Source organism: Phascolarctos cinereus, unplaced genomic scaffold (genome assembly GCF_003287225.1).
Source record: "Phascolarctos cinereus isolate Bilbo 61053 unplaced genomic scaffold, phaCin_HiC Scaffold_4;HRSCAF=312, whole genome shotgun sequence".
NCBI lineage: Eukaryota > Metazoa > Chordata > Mammalia > Diprotodontia > Phascolarctidae > Phascolarctos > Phascolarctos cinereus.
This window is the reverse complement of record NW_027555847.1, coordinates 721999142-722016029: the sequence shown is the minus strand read 5'-3', so window position 1 is coordinate 722016029 and position 16888 is coordinate 721999142. Positions and strand designations below refer to the sequence as shown.

Sequence of the window (16888 nt, the reverse complement as noted above, 5' to 3'; positions counted from 1 at the left end):
AATCAGAGGCTCTTGACTTGGAGTCCATGAACTTAAAAACATCTTTTTCTGATTAGGTCAATGTAGGGGCGACTAGGTACAGTGGACAGAGTGCTGGGCCTGGAGTCAGGAGGACCTGGGTTCAGATTTGGCCTCGGACACTTCCTAGCTGTGTGACCCTGGGCAAGTCACTGCACCCTGTTTGCCTCTGTCTCCTCATTTGTAAAATGAGCTGGAGGAGGAAAGGCCGAACACTGCAGTATCTCTGCCAAGAAAACCCCCAATGGGGTCACAGAGTCAGACACAACTGAAAACGACGGAATGTCCAATTTGAACATAATTCGTTTCCTTTGTAACCCTATGTAGTTTATGCATTTAAGCACTTTATTCTGACAAGGGGTCCCTAGGCTTCACCAGACTTCCAAGGGGTCCAGGAGGCACGAAGGTTACGAACCATCTGAAAGTGCCCCGCAAGCTAACAGCTCCAGCCCGGAGGGTCCCCGTCTTCTGCTGAGAAGAGAGCTGTTGGGGTCACAGTCCTGTACGCATGGCGGCGCCTCAAATGTCACGTGGACTGGAGTCCAAGGATCGCGCCCGCAGCAGCGGTGTGACCGAAGTCGTGTCTGGCTGCGCAGAGCCTGCCGCCCATTCTGGGAAACGTCTGAATGCTTGCCGATAGCCTGCCTCCACCCGGGGGCCTGCCAACGCCTGGAGCACGTGGAAAGGAAAGGCTGGCTCTCTCTCTCTCTGAAAACATTTTATTTTTATTTTCAGTTTAGGAAAATCCACCTCTTCTCCCACTCTCCCTTCACCAGAGAAAGAAAATGTGTAGGCAGATAGAGCCACTAGAGGGCGCCATAGTGGATAGAGGAGTCAGGGAGACTCATCTTCCTGAGTTCAATTGTGTGTGACCCTCGGCAAGTCACTTCACCTTTTCTGCCCCAGTTTCCTTATCTGTAAAATGAGGCGGAGAAGGAAAATGGCAAAACCGTGCCAGTATCTCTGCCAAGAAAGTCCCAAATGGGGCCACGAAGAGGCCGACACAACTGAAAAGACCCAACAACGGTTCTTTTCCCTCATTTGCCATGTCCCAAAAATAACATCTTTGTCTCGCTCTGCCCCTGGGTCCATCAGCTCTGCTCAGGGGTCCCGGATGGGCTGTCCAGGGTCTGAGGGCCTGACCAGTCTCCTAGCCCCCCCAGCTGCTTCAGGCTGTTGGCCCTGCCCTTCCCTTTTCCCGGTCCGCAGGAATTCCAAGTGCCCCAGATTTCTCTGTTTCCATGACAATCACAGAAGCCGGCATTTCCATAAGGCCTCCTGGCTCGCCCCTGCTGTCTGCAAAGGTCTGGTTGATCCTCATTACCAGCACCCTGGGAGGCAGGAGCTGTCACTGTATAACCCGATTTTACAGAAGGGAAAGCTGAGGCTGGCCAGTTCTGATTCAGGCCTGCCTTCCAAGTCCAGCTTTTGTCACCTCAAGGAAGCCATCTGATTTCAGCCCCCTCCTTTCTGGATGAGGTGAAGGAATAAAAATAGTGGCAATAATGCCACCAGACTAAGTGCCAGACTGCACTGTCCAGGAGCCGGGCACAGGACAGCCCCGGCCCTCAGGACCCCCGGGATGAATCCAGAGCCAGGAGCCCCAGCCCCACAAGGACCACAGGCAGCCTGCTCCTGCCCCAGACCAGCCCCCTGCCCTGGGTGAGCAGGCTGGGCCGCCCTCCTGACTCCTGGGGGGCGGCCGACCAGGCCCTGCCCAGAACCAGGCTCAGCCCTCTCCTGGGCGTGGGGAGGGAGGAGAAAAAGAAAGGGGACGGGTATTTATGAAGCGCCTACTGTGTGCCCGGCCCCGCGCTTTACAAATACTGGGGATAAGGTCCCGGACCCCAGGCTGGCGGGCTAGGGAGACGCCGGGGTCGTTGTCATTACGTTATGATGCGCAATCATGAGCATTATCACAGCTCACTAGGCTGCGAGCTCCTCGAGGGAAGGGGCTGTCGTGGGCCACATAGTAGGTGCTTGATGACGCTTGTGGACAGACATGTACGTGCATTTTGTGCACAAAATAAACACGGGAATTTTGGGGGTGAACGAGCCCCAGGCTGGGGGTGAGACACGATGAGCTCCACGTGAAAGGTGCCCCTGGAGCCGAGCTCAGTGATCTTGAAAGAAACCAGGGATTCAGACAGGCAGAGGTGAGGAGGGAATCCCTGGCGCCAGTGCAAAGGCTCGGAGAGGGGAACCAGGGTATCCTGCGGGACTATTTAAAAGCCAAATCCGGAGGGAAGGGGAGACCACCGGGAGAAAGGGGGAGGGGACGAGGGGATCTGGGTCCTCCATTCGCCCCCGTTCTCAGCCTTGTTTGGTGTAAGGCACAAACACTAGGAGAAAGGTAGTGAGCTCCCCATCAGACAAAGTCTTCAAGTAGAGGCGGGATGGGACCCAGTGAGAGGCAGGAGGAGTTACGCGTTAATTTTCGCGCACGTACAAGTCTCCTCCGTGCAACAGAACCCACCCCCCACCCCCACCTACTCCGACAGGAGGTAACCCCTCAAGTCCCGCCTCACCGGGGAAAGGGTTGGCCGCTTTGGAGCTGGAAGATCATTGGTTCACAGAGATGTCAATCTCCTTACAAGAGGCTGAACCCCTTCTATTGGCTAATATGCTAAAGAGACGGGACAGGTCATGAGCTGCAAAATGGGTGACGCTAACGAGCGCTTCTGGAGGGTTCGTGAGGGGTCACGGAGGCGGCTTGAGGGGCTGGGAGGGATCGGGAGCGAGGCTGGGGTTGGGGTCAGGGCGAGGGGCAGGAGGAGGAACAATGGGGAGGCCCGAGGCCGAGCAGGCCTGGAGACAGAGGGAGCCGGGCCTAGGACAGGCAGCTAGGGGGCGGGGCCCAAGGGCCGAGGGGCGGGACTTAGCTGGTGCCGTGTAAGAGAGGCTGAGGGCGGGAGGAATTGGGGAGGGGCAGTGTTCTGGTGGGCGGGGCTAGCAGGGAGGAGGGCGTGTTCATGAATGAGGAGGCGGAGCTGACAGTTGAGATGATAAAGCCTGAGCCCGCAAGACCAGAAGCAGGGGGCTAAGGGGTGGGGCTAAGACTGGGGGGCGGGGCCGACGGAGCTTGTCTGAGATGGGAGCTTTCAGTGAGGCTAAGGAGTTCAAATCAGCACTTAGGGTGATGAGGGGGCGTGGTCAATGCTGGGGACCTGGACTGAGGCTAGGGGCGGGGCTAAGAGGGAAACTGAGTTGATTTCTTGAAGGGGCGGGAGTAAGAAGTGGACCTGAGGCTGGAGGCGGGGTCAAGAGGAAACTGACAGTTGAGGGGACCTGGGGAGAGCTGAGGGGTGGGAGTCAGGGTGGTGGGAGGCCCAAGCCTGCCTGGGTTAGGGGCAGGAGGCGCGAGTAGCTTGGTACAGAAGGGGGTAGCCTGCCAGGGCCTGGGAGCTGAGGGCCTGCACTGAGCCCATCAGTAGGGCTAGGTGATAATGATGGTGATGACAGTAACAACACCCCTGGGACTATCTTCTCTCCCTTTGAAACAGGCTCAGAGGGGAGACATAGTAATGGCGGCCCCCGTGTGTCTGTAGGCTCTTTTTTAATAAAAATAAATAAAATTGTATTGATATCTTGTATTTTACATCACCAGAATTTTCTCCCAGTATCCTTTTATCTCCTCCTCCCAGAAAGCCATTCCGTATAACAAATATTTTTAAGGAAAAAAAAATTAGCAAAGCAGATTAATGCCTTGAGAAAAAAAAACAAAGAAAATGTATGCAGCGTAGTCCACGGGTGGAGCTCTCCCCATGCCTGCTCCATGTCATTGTGTGGCATTCACTTGGGATGTTGTGTTGTGGCTCCTGGGTTTACAGGACTGCTCACTGTGTATGCTGTATTCTTGTCCCTGCTTACTTCACTCTGCATAAGATCATGCGATCTTCCCCCTCCTTCTCTGTGGAAGCCATATTCTTGTTCCTTAAAACATGTAACGGTGCCCCAACTTATTTATCTGTTCCTCAATCAGTGGGCTTCTACTTTGTTTCCAGTTCTTTACTAACACAAAATATGCTGCTAGAAATAATTTTGTGTATATGAGGACTTAATCTTCTTATCAGTGACCTCCTTGGGGATAAGCCTGGTAATGGAATCTCAGAGTCTAAGGGTGTGGACATTTTAGACTCTTTATATGCATAATTCCAAACTGCTTTTGAAAATGTTTTCAAAGTACTTTTCTCTCAGCCTTCCTCTGACATAGATGACTATCCCCATTTTACAGATGAGGGAACTGAGGTTGAGAGATACAATATGATAAACATTAAACACCTACTATATGCTAGGCACTGGGGATACAAAGAAAGGCAAAAGGTAGTTGCTGCCCTCAAGGAGCTTACAGTCTAATGGGGGGAAGTTGAATGGGAGGGGGGTGGGAACAAGGTTCTGGGAGCTGAACCACACAAGTAGTAAGTTTCAAAGCCCAAGAGACTCAAGAAATATTAAAATTGGAAGGGATGTTGTTCAGTTGTTTTTCAGTCATGTCTGACTCTCCTTGACCCCATTTGGGGTTTTCTTGGCAGACATCCTGGAGTGGTTTGTCATTTCTTTCTCCAGTTCATTTTATGGATGAGGAAACTGAGGCAGACAGGGTGAAATGATTTGCCTAGGGTCACACAGCTAGGAAGTGTCAAAGGATAGATTTGAAGTGAGGTAGATGAATTTTCCTGACTCGGCCCAGCACTCTCTCTACTGCACCACCTAGCAGCCCAAAAGATAATTTTAAAGATGGGTAAATTAGGTGGCACAGTGGATTGACAGCTGGACCTGGAGTCAGGAAGAACTGAATTCAAATTTGGCCTCAGATTCTTTTTTTTTTTTTCCTGAGGCATTTGGGGTTAAGTGACTTGCCCAGAGTCACACAGCTAGTGAGTGTTATGTGTCTGAGGCCCAATTTGAACTTAGGTCCTCCTGACTAGGGCCGGTGCTCTATCCACTGTGCCACCTACCTGCGCCTGGCCTCAGATTCTTAATAGCTGTGTAACCCTGGACAAGTTACTTAACCTTTGTCTGCCTCAGTTTCCTCAACTGTAGACTAGGGATCATAGTAGCACCACCGCCCACAGTCACTGTGTGGATCAAATGAGATAATTTTTGTAAAGCACTTTGCACAACTTAAACCACTATATAAAGGCTAGCTGTCATCATTCTTTACAAGCACTTTCAATTCAGCAGACATGTGTTAAAGACCTCCTATATGCCAGGTACTGCTAGGGGCCGGGGTTAGAAAAGCAGGAATGAAGTCATCTGTCCGCTCTGGGAGGCCATGGGAGGTTGTCTCCATTTTACAGATGAGAACACCAAGGCCCAGAGGCCCGAAGTCACACTCCTGGCGTTTCATAGGCCAGATTCAACTGCAGGGCTCTCAGCTCCTCTGTGACTGGCTACTGTGAGGGCCTGAGACAGGCAGGGAGGAGGGGGCCCTGCCGGCACACCCTGATGGCCACCTCCTTCCATGAGCACGGCCCCCCTGGGCTGCGGCCCTCCTTCCGAGCCTTCCCCTACCTGTCTGTCTTTGGCCTCTGCAGCCTCCCCGGAGCTGCGAGCATTACTGGGCTGAGTGGAAGCACTGCCGGACGGTGAGGAACTTCCTGCACCACTACTACACGTACGGGGAGACCCCGGCCTGTGACCAGTGGAAACGAGATTACAGACACTGCCGGCAGTGGGAGGAGAGCGGGAGCCCGGAGGCCAAGGTATCCTGGGCCAGTGTTGGGATTCACTTGGTGGGGGGGGAGGGCAATGATCCAGCCTTTGGGCTAACACCTGTCCTGCAGAACAGGGGAAGCCCAATTGAGAGCTTCTGTGTGGACCACAGGTAAGGTCCAGGGATGGGGAGCAGTTGGGGGACAGAGGAGATGGAGCAAGGCAGCCAGATAACCCCAACCGGGGACTGTCAGGAAGGGGCCCAGGGAGTGGGGCTGGGGCTTCCCTTCAGCCCAGGTGGGGAGGGGGATCAGCTGGGGAAGGAGAAGGAGAAGGTGCCCTTCTGTGGGCTGGGCCACAGGAAGGATCGTGAGATCTGGGGTGGGAAGGGTGCGTCTCCTCTGCACCTGAGTGGTGGGGGCTTACAGTTACCCAGATTTACAGAAAAGGGAAGAGCGTGACCCTCCTGCCCTGGGCTCTGACGTGAACGCCTGTCTACACCAATGGAGCACGGGTGGGAAATGGGAAAACCAATGGAACCAGAAGGCCTCGCCCTCCCCTGGAGCTCTCCAGGGGGCTTCCGTGGGGGCAGGGCTAGGCAGGGTAGCTGGGGGGGGGCGGAGAGGGTTCACAGCTTGGTGTTGGAGCTGAGGAGGGAGAATTGGGAAAACAGGCAGTGCTGGTGGGTGTGTCCAGCACCTTTCTGGGCTGTGGGGGGCGGCTAAGCAGTAAGAGGAGACCCCATCCCAGGGCCAGCTAGGGCTTACAGAGCCCTTTAGCTGGTACAAGTAAAAGCAGTAAGTCCATTTTACAGATTGCATTCAAGTTAGCATTTATTAAACTCCTACTGTATGCTCGCTGCTGGGGATACAGAGGCCCTGCCCTCCAGGGGCTTCCCTTCTGGGAGGCTTAGAGAGGCTCGGCAAATTGCCCCAGGCACCTGCCTACCGTGTTGGAGACAATCCTCCTCGGGCCTTTGGACACACCCGGAAGGCCCAGGTCCGCAAGGGCAGAGGAGGGGCTCTCTACTGCAGGGATCCGGGCAGCCAGGTTTGAGCCGGCCTCTTGTTTATACAGCAGTGCCTCTGCAAGAGTGAGCAAGCCCGCATCCTGGCCAAGCAGAAGCATGCCCCAGTGTGGCACATGAGGCAGAGCCCTCCCAGGGACTGGCACCTGCCTCTGCCCGGGGAGGAGAAATCCAAGTGAGGGGCCACGCCATGCAGGAGACGGGCTGATGTCATCGAGGAGGCCGCGGCCACCCGGCTTCTCCTGCTCCCCGTGCCCAGCTGGCCGGCCCTACCACCTCAGAGTTAAGCATGGCATCCCGTGTGCCCTCAGAAGAGATCCGGAGCCACGAGCCAGCCCCTGCCCAGTTAGCTGGTGGTCAACACGTTCTTCAGACAGCACAATTTACCGTCCCCTCTCCCCCACTCCTGGGGAAAAGGCATCCAGAATACCAGGGTCTTGTGTTCTGGGGACATCAGAATGCCCCTCGCCTCACACGTATGTGTGAAGTGACCTGGCGTTACCTCTAGGGCGCCTCCTGTCCTCATCTGGCGTGATGCTTGCTCAGGCTTGGGACCACTGCCAGGCCCTGCCTGCCCCCTCTAGCCTGGGCACCCAGCACCTGCCTCTGCTCCTTGGGGCGCTTTGAGCTGCCCTCCCTCCCCTGGCATCATCAGATGCGGGCAGAGGAGGCAAGCCTAGACCGCCACGCTTTGCTGAGAGGTGCATATGTACTTCATGCTCTGGAGAAGGACCCTCCCGAAGAGCCGGGCTTTTCACAACAGATTTTAAACAAAAATTGAAAATAAACCCATCCCCATCCAATGTCTCCATACTTTTGTGGGTGGTCCTGGTACAATGGAAAACAAATGACAGGCCCGCACATGGGCTTGGCACCTTCCTAAGGACCCAGTGGCAGCTCATTTTTAAAAAATCAAACTGCAGGGGTGGCTAGGTGGTGCAGTGGATAGAGTCCTGGCCTTGGAGTCAGGAGGACCTGAGTTCAGATCGTCCTCAGACACTTGACACTTACCAGCAGTGTGACCCTGGGCAAGTCACTTAACCCCACTTGCCTCACCAAAAGGAAAATAAAAATCAAAGTGCTGGGGAAGGCTCTCTAGTTCCCATGGTCTCACACACGATAGTGAACCTTCAATGTATCTGCACTCGTATTGTCCCACTTTGTGCCCAAAATGTCTTTCACATGCAGCCGGTGGTCCTTGGGCTGGGGGCCCTGGTGCCCGGCTCCTGGGAAGCGTTTCTGCTGGCTGCGTTGAGCAGGGAGGATGAAGCCCAAGGCCAGGCTGTCCCTGCAAGCGGGGCTCAGGGGCCCAGAGAGAGAGAGGCCTCGGGTGTGAGGCCAGGATCAGGGGCAGGAATGACCAGCCTTGGCCAACCCTGTGCAAACCCCTTAACTTCTGCATCCCAAGCTCTGACCTGAACCCCCCCACACAGGCGAAATCAGGCCCAGACCAACGACCACAGACAGAAAGCAACAGGACGTGTCAGGCGGAATGTTGAGGGCCTTCAGAAGCCCAATCTCCTGGCGGGGGCCTGAGGCACTGAGTGTCAGGGTGTCCCACAAGACACGAAGCACTTTTCCACTGTAGACAGGCTGGCAGCAGGCAGCGGGGCCTACATCTCCACAGCCACCATCCATCCATCCCATTTGCCATCTCGATCCTCGTAATCACCAGGGATGGAGGAGCTGCAGGTGGGCAGGCCTGGGCTCACCCCAGATCCATCCTCCCTCACGGTGACCCTGGACAGGTCAGGAGAGGCAACTCTAGGGTTGGGGGTTTTTAACAGCAATCTTTCCATTCATTTTCTACAATAAAAACTCATTCAAATACTTAAGCATGATGTTTATGAATCACAGTTCTTTTATTAAAAGAAATACACCCTCCAGGACCCACTGCTCCCCCAAGCCCTGCGGGAGGCCCGGAGGCCCCCTCCCACCTCCTCGAAGGTGCCTTCTCCAGTCTAGGCTGACTCCTCCTTTAGCATGGAACTCCCTGCAGGTTCTTTTTTGTTCTCCCCAGCACAAAGGGAGGTCTCTGAGGCCCAGACACTGCAGGACAGAGGCCGTACTCCTGGGTGGGCGGGGCCTGGGCTCTCCCAGAGGTCCACAGGACAAGGTGGGTGCCTGGCTTCCGGCCTACCTCTTGTGCTCCACCTGTACATACACTTTGGTGATGTCGTTGTACTTGCCCTCGGGGGGCTGGTAGCCGGGGCTGGCTGGGGTGTAGGTCGGGCCCTCCTTTTCAAAGGGAAACAAGCCCTCATCTCGCCGGGCCGCGGCCTCGTAGAGCTGCTCAGACTCCAGGCGCAGCTCCCGCAGGGCCTGTTGCTGGGCCTCCAGCAGGGACTTGATCTTCTCTCGCTCGGCTTCATGCTCCTGCTGTTTGTAAAAGGTCCACCTCTTCATGAGAAAGGTCCTCCTCTCACTGTCCTCTAAGGGGAGCTGCCGATCTGGGCGCTGCCTGGGGACACAGAGAGGCTATGTTTTGATCCAATCTCCACCCCCACACTGCCCCTTCCATTTCACCCTTCTACCCCCCCCCACCATGCCCTCACCACAGGAGCCTTGGACTCCACCCTGGGACCACCCTAGGGGCTGGTGTGTGGGTGGCTTTCTGACTTAGTGCACTTGGAGCCAGGCCTGGCCCGTCTACTCCCCCATATTCTAGCTCTGCTTTATGGGTGCCTTCCCTCCTAGAATGGAGGCTTCTTGAGGACGGGCCTGTCCTGTCTGTCCCATCTGTATCCCCAGCACAGAGTAAGCACAAACTCTTTGTGCGGCCATCTCTCTCTCCTCTGCAGCCTCAGCACGCTGCCCAGCGCAAAGCGGGCACCTACGTCTATGTCTACCTTCCACCTTCCAACTCTCCTGGTTTCCAAAGCAAGGCCCAGAAGGCCAAGGGGACAACGCAGAGCAAGCCCCTGCTCCCTATTCACAGGCCCCTCCCGGGCCTACCTCTCCTCCTCCAGGTACTTCCCAGGAATGATGAAGTCTTCGATGGGGATCAGCTCCTGCGCGGCCTTCTCCAGCTTCCGAATTCTCTTCTTCAGCCGGTCCTTGGCAGCTTGTTCCACCCTAGGATCTACCTTCTTCTTCTTTCTGAGAGGCTCTCCTCTGGGGGGGGAAGGGAGCGTGAGACACGACCCACCAAGACACGGGTGTGCTGTGTGGGAGCAGGGACTGTCTTCCTTTGTATACCCGGGGCCCAAACAAAGGTCTACTGTCCCCTCCGTGAGAAGCCACGTGCAACCGTGTACATTGAATCACAGCTGTGAATTAAGGGGAAGTCCCACAGTCGTGTGCCATGCCCCAGGCTGATGAGAACAGCCATAAGTGCAGGGAGGGCCTGCAGACACTCAGCTCCTGCGTCCCCCCTCCACTAGCAGTAGTCCTCCAATAAGACGGACAATGTGTGATGGACACAGTGTCCCACTTCTCACAGACACGCTTGCCAGGGACCCTGAATTGTAAACCAGAGACTGTAAAAATCGCCAAGACAAGAAATGACTTAATACTACAAGACGGACTCTCGAAAGAAACATCAAAACATCCTGTAACACTGTGGAGCACACGGTCCGTGCACCAGAGGCCACTGAGACTCACACCAGGCCAGACATCTTCCTCAGTCTAGCACAGACTAGACACGGAAGGAGCTGGTCTCAGGTAAGAAAGTGTTTGGAACCGAGGAACGCCAGGCAGCAAAAGGCTTACGGCTTGGTGCCCCCAGGCCCCCCACTAAATGAGGAGCTTTGCTTTCCATCCTCACTTTGAAAATGCACCAGAGTTGGCAGCTTTGTTGGCGCAGGCCCTCTCCATCCACCGACAAAAGCGACCAAGTTTCACAGGCTCCCATGGCTCCCAAAAGGCATCGGAAGGACGGTCAGCCCGGCTGGCCCCGGGGTGACACCACCAAGGCCCTTTCCATCCCGGGCCTTGAGAGCCCAGGGAGCCGGCTGGCCTTTCTTCTCCACACACTCCCAGGATCACAAACCCAACCCCACGTGCAGCCAGGTCTCACCTCACTGGGAGGGCGGCTCGCAGCGACAGCAGCGACGTGTGCCAGACGTGGTTCTCTCGGGCCTGCGCGGCAGGCCAGCCCAGCCTGAAGACAATGACATGGTCAGGCTTTCGTGAGCCCCCCCTTCGTGAGAGTCAAGGACATGTCCCCAGTGCCATGTAAACCAGTAAATGCAATCCCAATCACTGGTCAGTCCTCCCCGGCCTGGGACAGGCCTTCTAACAGGGAGGCAAACTCTGGCTCCAATGCTACCTGGCCTGCCGGCCACCGTGGCCACTCACTAAGCCCCCTGGGGGGGTGCTGCAACGATCCAGGGGCACCCAGCAGCCTGGGGTGCCAGAATAAAAATAACGGAGTGGTAGAAGCATACGGAAAGAAGAGAATTTTGAAAAGCCGTTTGTAGGTGTTTCATCTGTTGGGTAACAGAGTTAGTCCTAGTGACTACATTATTTTCCAAATAAACACATAAAGCGCACGTGATAACTGACCCGTGGTCAAGTCCCCCAAGGGGTCTTAACAAGCAGATGTTGGCAGACCGACGTGTGTGTGTGTGTGTGTGTGTGTGTGTGTAACGACCTGTTTACAATACCATAATATGTGGTTGCGTGATGCAATATTGCATCATCAAAACCCCAATGCAGAAAAACCCACAATTTACAATAAACTGTTATTTTAAAAAATTAGTTTCAATTTTTTTTAGAAATGATGCAAATTTTAAAAATAAGTTAAAGGGTTAAAGAAAGCAGATTTCCAGGGGTGCCCTGAGTAATTTTCTCTTGAAAAGGGGGTCGTAGGCCATTGAAGTTTGGGAACTGCTGCACCAAGGGTTCCCACAGGCAGCTAGGGGGCACCTCAGAGGGTGGAGCCCAGGGCCTGCAGTTCAAATCCAGCCTTACACACTTCCTCTTAGCTGTGTGACCCTGGGCAAGTCACTTCACCCTGTTTGCCTCAGTTTCCTCCTCCATAAAGTGAACTGCAGAAGGAAATGGCAAACCCCTCCAGTATCTTTGCCAAGAAAACCCCAAATGGGGTCACGGAAAGTCAGACAGGACTGGACGACAAGAAAGGGTCCCATAACAGGCAGTGTAAAAGGCGGGGAGGCTGTTTGTCGTCCCCCCCACCCCCTCAGGCAACACCCCGGCGGGCACGCGCATCTCCCCGCTTCTGGGCCCCATAAGCTCCCGCGCCTCCTCCTCGAAGCCCCCCGGGATCTGCCTCATCGCCCACGCAAACGGCGTCACAGCTGGAGGCGGCCGGGACGCCCTGGGGGGGGGGACTGAGGCCCAGGGAGGTTCGGTGGCTGGGCCCTGTGACCCGGGTGCTCCCGCCGTGAGGCCAGAGCACAGGAAGCCCCAACGGGGAGGGGCAGAGCGAGCCAAGGTCACCCGGGGAGGGGGAGGGGCTCCTGTCCTGACCTCAGCCCACGTGACGCCTCCCCCGCCCGGCGGACTCACCAGGCCCGGGGCCCCCAGGAGCATCCCTGCCGCGCGAGCCCGCGGGCCGCCACCCCCAGCGCGGCCATGGCCGAGGCCCCGGCCCCGGCTCTGGCTCCGACTCCTCCTACTGCCGCCGCCGCCGCTCCGCGCCCTGCCCGCCCTGTCTTCGGTCCGCACCCGTGCCCCGCGCACGCGCCTGGCGGCCTGGTGTCCCGGGTATCGCGCTCCGCCGGCCCCGACGCCGAGCCGCTCGCGTTCCGCCCGGCCCAGGGCGGCCGCAGGTCGTGGGGGCGGGGCCTGTGCGTGGCCTGGGGCCAGAGGAGGCGGAGCCTGTGCGTGACTGTAAGGCGTAGGAGACGGGCGGGGGCGGGGGCGGGGCCTGTGTGTGACGGGGGCGGAGGGGCGGGGCCTTCCCTGCCAGCTGGTCCAAGCTCGGAACCCCTGCTCTGTGCTTGCACGTACTTACTAGTTGTGTGATTCTAGGCAAGTCACTTTACCTCTGCCTCAGTTTCCTTATCTGTAAAATAGAGATAATAATAGCCCCTCCCTGGCAGGGTTGATGTGGGGATAAAATGAGACGATATGAGGATTTCGGGGCACCCCTCCCCCCCAGTTCTCTTCCCGCCTCTCTGACCGCTCCTCTGCCTCACTCGCTGGATGTCCAGCCAGATCACGCCCTCTCACTATGCAGGCATCCCTCGGGGCTTCTTCTATATTACTGCACTTGGAGATCTCATCAGCTCCGTGATTTAATTACCATCTCTACGCCGATGACTCTCAGATACATCTTTCCTGCCCTAATCTCTCTCCTGATCTCCAGTCTTCCATCTCTAACTACTTTTCAGACATCTCAAACTAGATACCCAGTAGACATCTTAAACTCAGTATGTCCAAAACTCATTCTTCTCCCCGCAGATCCTGCTCCATCCTACCTTCCTGTTACCGTGGAGGGCACCATCGTCTCCCAGTCCTCTAGACTGGCAGCCTAGGAGTCTTTCTGGACTGCTCACTCTCACCCCCTCTATCCAAGCTGTGACCAAGGCCTGTTCATGTCTCCTTTGTAGCATCTCTCCAATACTCCCCCTTCTCCCCTCTGCCCTTGCCCCCGCCCTGGTGCAGGCCCTCATCCCCTCACCCCTGGACTGTTGCAGTAGCCGCTGGAGGGGGAGTCTGCTGCCTCCAGTCCAGCCTCCATTCAGCCAGCAAAGGGATCTTTTTGAAGTACTGATCTGACCGTGTTACTCTCCCTCCCCATTCAGTAAAATGTAGTAGCTCCCTATTACTCCAGGATCAAATATAAAATCCTTTGTTTGGGTTTCAAAGCCCTTCATGATGGTATTCCTTCCTACCTACCCTGTGTTCTCCCATGTTCCTTCCCTTTCCATACTCCTTGGCCCAGTGACATTGGCCTCCCGGCGGCTCCTCGCCCAGGTCGCTCCTGACTCTGGGCGTTTTCTCTGGCTGCCCCCGTCCCTGGAACTCTCTCTCCCTGCTCATCTCCAGCTCCCGCCTCTGGTGGCTTCCATCACGTCTCAGCAACAGGCACACCTTCAGCATGAAGCCTTTCCCAGCCCTCCTGAACCTCAGAATCAACTCCAATTTATCTTGTCTACATCTTGTTTATACAGTTATTTGCATATTGTGTTTGTCCCCCCCCCTTAGACTATGAGTTGTGTGATAACAAGGACTGCTTTCTGCCTTTCTTTGCAACCCCATCATTTAGCATGGTCCCTGGCCCATAGTAGGTGCTTAATAAATGCCAGTGGACTGACTCTCCACTTCTCTCTCTACGGACTCTCTCAAGGTCATCTCAGCCACTCCTATAGATTCAACCATCTTTCCTGTGCAGATGACTCCAATATAAACATATCCAGTGCTTGTCTCTATATGAATGTCCCCGAGGCAACTCAAACTCCACCTACCAAAAAGAGAACTTACCATGTTTCCACATGTCGCGCCCACTCTGGTACCACCTCCCCAACTCCTATTTCAGCTGGTAGGTTGAGTCTCCAGAGAAGTGATTTCTACTCTTTTAGAGTTTAAGGGTAAACCTAAGTTTTACCTAAAGTTTCTAGTAATGTTGTTCATGAGCCCTCACCAGTGTGATCCTTAACTTAGTTAGCCAGTAGACATCAACTAATTTTTAGGAAAGAGATTTACTAAGAAAGTATCATGAGCAAAGGTAGTCCAAACATTCCCCTCCAGACCTTCTATCAATAAAACCAGTGTCTGAAGGGAGAGTGGCATCTAACTTAAGTAGTGAACGTAGAGAACGTGTATAATGAACAGGTACTTCATGAAACCTGGCTCTAGAAGAATATTTTTCCCTTTGGAGAGTGCTCATTAAGTCTACTCTAGGATGAAGTGTCAATAATGGCCGATTTGCTCTTCTGCTCAGTTGGGTTGGTCTGCTGTGGGGCTAGGCAGCTCCTCTGATAGTCCAGTCTGCTTCCCTGCCGGACTGATCCACTCTACCTACCATTGTCAGCCACCACCCATCTGGGGCCAACCCCAACTATTGCCATCCGTCTCCAGCTTCCAGTAGAACTTTCGATGGCACCTCTGAATCTCCTGACTTCACAAGATCACCTGGGCACTGCCATCTTGGAATATTCATTCACCTAAACTCTGGGAAGGAAAAAAACACCAAGAAACTGAGGTGGTGATGTGCTCACAGCTACCACATCCAGGCAGAAGAAAGGGCTGATAAATTGAGAGGATTCCCGTCCAGGGGGGAATGGCAGAACAAGTTGTTGTATATGATTGTGATGGAATACTAGCGAGCTATAAGAAATGATGAGCAGGATGCTCTCAGAAAAACCTGGAAAGAGTTACATGAACTGATGCAAAGTGAAATGAGCAGAACCAGGAGAACATTGTACACAGCAACAGCCACATTGTATCATGGTCTACTGTGAATGATAGCAATACAATGATCCAAGACAATTCTGAAAGACTCATGATAAAAGGTGCTGTCTAGGGGCAGCTAGGTGGCGCAGTGGATGGAACACCGGCCCTGAAGTCAGGAGGACCTGAGTTCAAATGTGGCCTCAGATCAAACACTTGACACTTACTAGCTGTGTGATCCTGGGCAAGTCACTTAACCCCAATCACCCAAAAGCAGGAAAAAAAAAAAAGGTGCTGTCCATCACCAGAGAAAGAACTGGTAGAGTCTGAATGCAGACAAAGATACTTTTTCTTTACTTTATTTTTCTTGTTTTGTTTTTTTAATCTGTGTTTTCTTTCCCAGCATGACTTAACATGGAAATGTGTTTTTCATGACTACACATGTATAATCTATGTCAAATTGCTTGCCTTCTCAATTAGGAGGGAGGGAAAGAATTTAGAACTCAAACTTTGAAAAAAAAATAATGTTAAAATTGGGAAAATTTGGGGAAAAAATAAGATGTTAAATTAAAAAAAGAAGAAGAAGAAAGGGCTTCTGTCCCTCCCTCACCCAACTCTCAGAACCGGCTCGAAGTAGTCTCACTTCAGTGGAAACTTCAAAGCCAAGAGACCCAGGGAAGGGTCACGGCTTCTGTATACCTATGTAGGTCTGGCTTAGCAGCCCATGAATCATCACTTCTTCCAGTTCCACAGCCAATCAGAAGACTTTTCAGCATCATGAGCACAAATCCTCTTCTTCCAAGGTTCCCTATGGTTATTGGACTGAAACGAAGCAGGGAACATCGGGGCCAACTTCAAGGCTTGGCCCTCACAAGCCAGCTAACTCTCCTCACACTTCTGTCCTTAGCAAAGAGCTGAGGTACATTTAAAGCCCATTATCTAAACCCTTAATCTAAAAACAGTCTTCTGATGCCCTAAGAGAGGTTCAAGCATGGTCTGTTCAAGTTCCCAGGAACCTTAGACTCAAAAGTCTGAGAAAAATCCACATGGCACGAATCCTACACACTGCTGCCAAAGTCATTTTCCATAAATACGAGCATTTATATGGCGTTTTAAAGTGTGCAAAGCTCTATAATTATCATGATCTCATTTGATCCTCACAACAACCCTGGGTGGGTGGGCTATAATTATCCCCCTTTTACAGATGAGGAAACTGAGGCTGAGTACGGTCAAGTGATTTGCCCACCCAGCTTCATGCTTATCAGATTTTTTGGATGATAATAAGTTGTAGCTTGCACATTGGATGACAGTCAAGATCCAAAAAAGTCTTGGCAGGCTAACGCACGGGGCCAGATCTCATAAGACGAAATTCAATGGGGAAAAAATATAAATCCAGGTTTTATACTTGGATTCAAAAAATTCATTCTAACCATGGCAGGGCCTGGATAGTGCAGTGGATAGAGCACAGGGCCTGGAGGCCCAGGTCAGGAAGACCCGAGTTCAAATGTGACCCCAGCAGTTCTGTGACCCTGGCCAAGTGGCTCCATATCTGTTTGCCTCAGTTTGTCGGGGGAAAGATTGTGGGGTTTTTGTGAAACAGCAGATCAACGGTTTGACGCAGCAGCTTAAAAGGCTGACTTCAGTGGGAGGGGCATTTTGGGGAAGGGGGGGCAACACCTCACCGTTCTCTGCCCTCAGCAGGTCTCATCCCAAGAATGGGTGGTTCAGTTCTGGGTGCCATAGTTCAAGATGGGCTTTGATAAGCTGGAGAGTGTCCAGAGGAGGCATCCAGGGTGGGGAGGGGCCTCCATTCCACATACTGTCATTGGGAGGAACGGGGCATATTCCCCCTGAGAATACTAAGCAGGTGGGGAGAGGGCCACGATG

General features: G+C 53.9%; 2 protein-coding genes across 2 annotated transcripts; one reads left to right on the top strand and one right to left on the bottom strand.

Annotated features, from left to right (window-relative positions):
* Nucleotides 1-2605: 2605 nt before the first annotated feature.
* On the top strand, nucleotides 2606-8535 carry CUNH22orf39 (chromosome unknown C22orf39 homolog). Its single transcript, XM_020996714.2, has 3 exons — nucleotides 2606-2706; nucleotides 5556-5723; nucleotides 6751-8535. Exons 1-3 carry the CDS (start codon nucleotides 2665-2667, stop codon nucleotides 6877-6879), a joined length of 339 nt encoding a protein of 112 aa, XP_020852373.1. The 5' UTR covers nucleotides 2606-2664; the 3' UTR covers nucleotides 6880-8535.
* A 3-nt stretch (nucleotides 8536-8538) lies between these two features.
* Nucleotides 8539-12424, bottom strand: MRPL40 (mitochondrial ribosomal protein L40). Its single transcript, XM_020996643.2, has 4 exons — nucleotides 12173-12424; nucleotides 10719-10802; nucleotides 9656-9814; nucleotides 8539-9161 (listed from the first exon to the last, which is right to left on the bottom strand). Exons 1-4 carry the CDS (start codon nucleotides 12238-12240, stop codon nucleotides 8837-8839), a joined length of 636 nt encoding a protein of 211 aa, XP_020852302.1. The 5' UTR covers nucleotides 12241-12424; the 3' UTR covers nucleotides 8539-8836.
* Between the last annotated feature and the right edge of the window lie 4464 nt (nucleotides 12425-16888).

Bases quoted from the DNA above. Each gene is read 5' to 3' on its own strand.
- CUNH22orf39 (XM_020996714.2), top strand. From the start codon at position 2,665: ATGAGCTGCAAAATGGGTGACGCTAACGAGCGCTTCTGGAGG. The intron at 2,707-5,555 runs GTTCGTGAGGGG...TGGCCTCTGCAG, and splicing joins CTAACGAGCGCTTCTGGAGG to CCTCCCCGGAGCTGCGAGCA. The intron at 5,724-6,750 runs GTATCCTGGGCC...TTGTTTATACAG, and splicing joins GCGGGAGCCCGGAGGCCAAG to CAGTGCCTCTGCAAGAGTGA.
- MRPL40 (XM_020996643.2), bottom strand. From the start codon at position 12,240: ATGGCCGCGCTGGGGGTGGCGGCCCGCGGGCTCGCGCGGCAGGGATGC. The intron at 10,803-12,172 runs GTGAGTCCGCCG...CATTGTCTTCAG, and splicing joins TCCTGGGGGCCCCGGGCCTG to GCTGGGCTGGCCTGCCGCGC. The intron at 9,815-10,718 runs GTGAGACCTGGC...TTCCCCCCCCAG, and splicing joins CGAGCCGCCCTCCCAGTGAG to AGGAGAGCCTCTCAGAAAGA.